This window comes from Condylura cristata, unplaced genomic scaffold (genome assembly GCF_000260355.1).
Source record: "Condylura cristata isolate star-nosed mole 26May11 unplaced genomic scaffold, ConCri1.0 scaffold00012, whole genome shotgun sequence".
In the NCBI taxonomy this organism is placed as follows: domain Eukaryota; kingdom Metazoa; phylum Chordata; class Mammalia; order Eulipotyphla; family Talpidae; genus Condylura; species Condylura cristata.
The window spans coordinates 56,104,514-56,110,538 of NW_004567113.1; the positions used below are offsets into that span (position 1 = coordinate 56,104,514).

The 6,025-nt window shown below is 68.1% G+C and overlaps 1 protein-coding gene across 2 annotated transcripts in view; it reads left to right on the forward strand.

Moving 5' to 3' along the window:
- The window catches only part of KIAA0232 (KIAA0232 ortholog), a 42,014-nt gene extending 37,120 nt beyond the window's left edge, over window positions 1–4,894 (forward strand). For both annotated transcript variants that reach the window (XM_012724193.1, XM_012724194.1), the window contains exons 7-8: window positions 494–602; window positions 4,562–4,894. In XM_012724193.1, coding sequence (XP_012579647.1) covers window positions 494–602; window positions 4,562–4,761 — 309 coding nt within the window. In that variant the 3' untranslated portion in view covers window positions 4,762–4,894. The remainder of the gene's footprint in view (window positions 1–493; window positions 603–4,561) is intronic.
- The last annotated feature ends 1,131 nt before the right edge of the window (window positions 4,895–6,025 follow it).

Sequence of the window (6,025 nt, forward strand, 5' to 3'; positions counted from 1 at the left end):
GTGCCGTGCTGCTCCTGTCGTGGTCTCGAGTCATGCTTGGCGTCAGCCTCGCGCTCCGGTTCTCCCCCCAGCGGCTGTTTGCTAGGAGACGCTGGGCCCCGTCTCAGCGAAGTGTCCTCTGACCGCCTCGGCTTGCGGGGGTCAGGAGGGCGGCCCCCTTCCTCCGGCACGCTTCATGCTCGGCGCCCCGCGGCTGCCCATCACCCCGCTGCGCCCCACATCTAGAGAGGCGCCCCGCTCGGCGCTGGGCCCGTCACCTTTCCCGGGTAGGAGCCTCTTTGAGGAGAGTTTGTCTGCTGCGAGTGTTTCTTCAGCCAGGCCTGCTGTGTGCCCTGAGTGCGCGCGCACCTTTTTGGTTCACCTTTCTAGAAAAAACTAAGAAAACAGCTAGTAAAAAATCGGGGGTTTTTAGCTACTTCATAACGAGTAATGCTTGCAGTTTTCCCTTTATTCTGGACGTTTATAAATTTTCCCGTATCGGTTTATCTGACAGCTCCCCGCATTGAACACCGATGTGCACGGGGTGAACAGAAGTCCGGAGAAGCAGACCTGGTGGGAGAAAGCCTTGTACTCTCCTCTCTTCCCCGCGTCGGAGTGTGAAGGTGAGGGGCCGGGCGGGGCCGTTCGTTCAGTTTCTGTGTGTGGAAGCGCCGGGCGCAGCCCAGAGGTGCAGGGGTGAGAGACCCGCCAGAGATGGAGCGGGGAGCACTCTGGCCAGTCCACTGAAACCCACTGCTGAGGGGAGTGGGCAGGGAGACAGGACGGGCTGCTGCGCCCTGGGGTCACTCCCTGGCCAGGGATGTGGCCGTGACGGCTTCAAAGTGCTGGGACTGACCCCTGCGCCCCCAGGGAGGTCCCAGAGAAAAACATTCTTTTGCAGTGACTATCAGTCAATAAAAATGTCGCCAAGAGAGCAGCATTGCCACGCTGGGGACACCAGTGAGCGTGGCCTGGACGTGACTCTCAAACTCGGACAGTGCAGCGCGGGAAGGCAGGAGACCCGCAGCAGCGCCTGTCTGCCGTGTGGAGGCTGCAGGCCAGCGTGCGTGGGGGCCCGGAGGACAGGCCCCGTGGGGGACTCTGCAGAGGCGTTCGAGGGGCCAGGGCCCAGCTGGCCACGGCTGAGACCAGAAAGGCAGGCAGAGAAAGAAGTTACGGGAGCTTGGGAGTTCTCAAGAGTTAGGTGGAGTTTAGCGCGCCGAGGGGCAGCGGTGAGAAGGGTGTCGGGCCGGGCGTGAGAGAGCAGCCTGGCAGCAGAGAGGGGACAGGCGGAGCCCTGAGGCCTCCGTCGAGAACGCTGGCGTCTGCGGAGCGACGTCCCGTGTGGTGCCACGCGGTGGGGTGGGGTGGACCCAGCGTGGGGCGTGGCGAGGTGGCGCATTTAGTCCGCAGCCCCCTTGGGGTGCTGGAGGCTGTCCAGGTCTTGACCTGGATTTCCAGGCGAGGCCGGAACTGTGGGCCGGGTCGCCGCTTGCCCGGGAGGCCGCTCCCGTGGCCCCGCACTGATGTGTGCCTCTCCGGCCGGCCTAGGGGACAGTAGACCGCACGTGAGCGCTCCGTGCGCTCGTCCGCTGCCTCTCGGCTCGTGTCACCGCCTGGAGCCAGCGCCCGCCACAGCACACGGAGCCGAGCACGCCCCGGCACTCAGGCGCCGCCTCCAGCAGCCCGCGGAGGGGTGTGGGGCGGCTCTCGCCCGAAAGGACTAAAGCAGCCCCAGCCTGCTGCCCCCAGGTGGCCGCCGCTGCTGCCCTGATGCGTGTCCATGCTTGGCCTGCTCGGTGGGAGCTGCGGGCGGCGCCTTGCTCACTTTCAGGTGCCGCCTGCCCGTCACGTGCCCCTGGGAAGCCTGTGAGCTGCTCCCCCGGGTCTCCGGGAAGGCGGCGGTCTCGGGGGGTCGTTCTTCCGGCTCCATCTAGACTGTGCGGTACGCGCGGCCCAGGCCGGCGGGGCGGAAACCGGCCTTGCTGGACGGCCAGGCTGCGTGCCCGGTGTGGAACTTGGGTTAGGCGCTTTGGCACGGTAGCGTTGGGGGGAGCTGGTGGAAGCACCTGCGGCCGTGAGGAGGGCTAGGGAGAAGGGGGAGGGCAGTGCTGACCGCTGTCCGTCCAGCACAGGCGCGCCTGCTCTGAGAGGGCATCGGGCCGCCGGGCACCTTGCCCCTGCTTTGTCATCGGTCAGCGAGGGACCCAGGTCCAGGCTCTCGACTGTCGCCACTGTCCCTTGGGGGCAGCTGCCAGTCATTTCATGCAGAGTGCTGCGCTCCGACTGGGGGGCGTGGGTAAGCGCCGGCAGCCTGTCCTCCCAGTGACCGTGCCTCGCAGCGGTGGAGTCCCCGCCCAGTCCCGGGCGAGACGGTGCGGCATCCTTCTGGCCGCTTCCGGGATGGGCGCCGAGTCGGGAGTCACCCCCAGAAGGGCTGCCCTGCCCAGTCAGCGGCAGTGCCCACACGCATCTGCCCCGCTGCGGCCCGTTGTGTGCGGAGTGACCAGTGTGCGGACGCCCGGCGGGCGGGCTGGGGGCTCCCGTTGTCCCCAGGAGGAGGAAAGGGCTCACCGTGCCAGTGGGGTGCCGAGAGCGCGCTCTGCCACCCGCTTGCCTCGCTGTCCACACCCGCTTAGCTTATGACGGGCGAGCTGCGGCGGTGTCCTTCGGGCACTGGGGAGGCAGAGGCAAGCGGGCCGTGGCCAGCTGAGGCCGTCCCAGCCTCGGGACAGGTGGGGCTGCCTCTGCAGGGAGGCGCCGGCAGCAGAGATCCCATGCACGAGCGCGGGGCGAGCCGGCCAGGCGGCAGGGCCGTGCGTCAGCGCCCGCCCGCTCCCGGCACAGGGCCTGCGCTCGGGAGCCCCGTGGTGAGTGTGCTTAGTCCGCGGGGCCGGGAGCGGGCGGGGCTCGGGCTCGGGCTCGGGGCTGGTCTGAGCTGGGCTGGGGCGTGTGTGGGAGGGCGGCGTGGGCCGTGGCCAGTGGCTGTCCTTGGCCTCCCCTCCCGCCCGCGTCCGTGAAGAGCTGTCCGTGCTGCCCGGGGGCGGGCTGTGAAAAGCAAGGTGCCGCAGGGCAGCCCGGGGCTTGGCCGCGACCAGAATGTGGCCGCCAGCCGTCACCTTGACGCCTTCCGCCTGGCCTGGGCGGGGGTGGGGGAGGGCCGGGGCGGCTCCACCTGTCTCCTGGTCCAGGGGCCGGTTGCCCCCTGGGCACGCAGCTTCCTGCGCGAGTGGCGACCCGACGTCGTGCAGGCTGTGGGGCTGTGGGACAGTGGGTATCCTTGCTGTCCTCAGCTGCGGGCCCAGCCCCGGCCTTCGGCCAGAAACAGCTGCGGGCGGCCTCACCGTGTGCCGGGGCTGACCTCGTCCTCAGCTACCGCACAGATCTGGGAGGGCAGGCGGCCCTCCGATCTGAGGGGAGTAGGGCTCCGAGGCATTCCAGAATTTGGCCCAAGTTACAGACAGGCGAGTCACGTCGTCAGACCTGGACTGGGGGCCGCACCCCCAGGGCCCGGGCTGCCGTCGTGCACCGACGCTGGCTGCTTGCGACAGCTGAGGCAGCCGCAACTCGGCAAGGACGGAGAGGCCTGGCCGCTCTGGCGAGAGGCAGGCAGGGCCCCCGTGGCCTGCCCCGTGGCCCGGGCCCACCCCGATGGCGCGGAGGGCGCCAAGGGCGCGGCGTCGCCGCGTGCGGTGCCCACGTCCTGCACGGGGTGGCAGTCTCTCGTGGAGCCTCAGCGGTGACAGGCGAGGCTCACAGCTCGGGAGTCCAGGCCTGCACGCAGCGGTGCCCCGGCCGGCCTGCCTGGGCCTCACTCCTCTCGGCTCCAGCGCCTTTCCATGTGCAGGTGGTCAGGGCCTGGGGTGGGGGCTGCACCCTGCCTCTGCGTCCCACTCGCCTGGGAGCTTCTTAGAAACTGCTGTGACCCCAACCCCTCCCCTCCCGTCAGTGAGAACCTCAGGTGGGTCCCGAGGCTCTTCCCGCTTGGGGGATCTCGGGGCACAGTGCGGACAAGGACCGTTGCTTACCGCAAATGGCCGGGCCCGTACCGCGTGCGGCTTACAGTCCTCCGTGGCGCCGGCCAGCCCCTGGCCGCCGTCCCTCGCCCTGGCCCCCGCCACTCCGCCTAGAGCCCAGCCCTGGGGACTGGGAAGAACAAGCAGAGGGGTCCCCACTTGTGTTTTCTGCGCTCATCTGTTCCGTGAACTCGTGCGGAGCAACGTCTGTCTCCACACTGGCGCCGGAGAGCCGGCCTGCAGGTCTGTGTGCCGGGCCAGGCCCGGGCACCAGCAGATGCTGGCTTCCCGGGGTCTCCAGGCCGAGCGGCAGGACTGTGTGCGCGCCTGGCCCGTCCCTCCCTCCATGACATCATTTCGGCGTGCCTGTGCATGGCCGCAGCGTTCCTTGCATGTGGCCGGCCACCCTGCCGCCCTGCTGTCCACCTGAGCTCCCCAGAGGGCCGGCAGGCCCGATGATGCCCGTGTGTCAGCGAGAAGTGAAACAAGAATGTCTGTTTCGTGACTGTGTCTTAATGGAATTTCCCCCTTTCCCTCTTTTCCCTTCTCCATTCACAATGACTAAGAGCCTTACACAAAAACCAGGGGCGGGAGTGGCCTAGAAGAGCATCCAGATGCTAAAGAAATGCCCAGTAACGAAGAGCGTCTGGTAGATTGTAATAGGGTAAGTGGACTGTCCTGCTGCTTGTTCTTCACTTACAAACGGCCATCGCGCCCCTCCCTGTCACTCAGGCCACTGCCCAGCGTCCCCAGGCTCCGGGCGTGACCTTCCTCCCCTGGCCTCGACCCCTGTGTGGCCCCCTCCTCACCTCCCGCTGCAGGGCCCCCAGATTGCTGCCTCTCGCCTGCCCTGTTCACAGCCCCGGAGGGCACCGGTGGACACCCGGCACCGGCCCCCTCGCTCAGTGCGCGCCACGAGGCGCCCTCAGGCTGCCTCTTCCAGCCGCGCCGGCCCCCACGGCCTGGACTCTGCCTTCCCGCTGTCCCCGCCGCTGGGACGCGGGCCCGTGGCTGCACTCAGCCCGCCTGTCTCCGTCCTGGCCTGCGAGCCGCATGGTGGGGGTCAGCCCAGCCGACACTTCGCCCAGGAGGCAGGCCGGCAGGCCGGTGGCTCCGGGGCCCTCGCCTTGCTCTCGGGGGCTGCCGGTGTGGGTCCAGGCCACAGACCCTCGCGGCGGCCACACTGTGCACGTGGCCTCCGCCACCAGCGGCGTCCGCCCCCAGCTTGAGGCGCCTACCCTCCCTCTGGCCCGAGGCTCCGGTTCTGCGGGTGCTGACCACCCGCCCAGCCCTCGGCGCCCCGCCTCGCCACCTCCGGTCGCTTGATTAGGCCACCGGCCCGGCCCAGACGCCGCCCGGCCTTTCCCTGGGGTGTCTGCTGCTGCCCTTTGTCCTCTCCGCTGTCCTGCCCAGCCGGCAGGACAGGCAGCCCGGCACGCCTCGGCCAGGCCTCTCAGCCCTGTGCGGCCCAGACCGGTCCTGGCGCGCAGGCTGCCCTGGCTGTGCCCGTCCTGTGCGCCCTCCTCGGCACGGCCGACCTGTGCCCGCCTCTCCGGGTGCGCTCGGCCGAAGACAGAGCTGCTGCCATTTGGGGTGGGGTGCTGGCCACTGTCACTTCGGGGAGGACGTAGCTAGTTACTTTGGGGGCTTTTTTGATAGCGAATGAAACTGGGCTCCACTGGTTCTGTAAGTGGGCGTTGCTGGTTGCGGTCAGAGGAATTTGCTAGACTGTAACTAGGGGGCCTTGGCAGTTATTCTAACTGGGGGGCTTTGCTACCTCTATAACTGGGGCGTCTCGGTAATTACTCTGGGGCCTTTGTTAATTCCATACCTGAGGCTGACAGCATAACTTTACTAATTATTCTGACGGGGGCTTCGCTCACACGTCTAACTGCAGTCTGGCGCTGCCTCAGTCAGCACTGCTAAGTCTTCAGCGGGGCGCTGGCTGGCTGCCGCTGCTGGGTGTGGGCACTGCGCCTGGCCCCTGTGCCCTCCGGGAGGCGTTGCTAGCTGCCACGATGGGGCCTCGC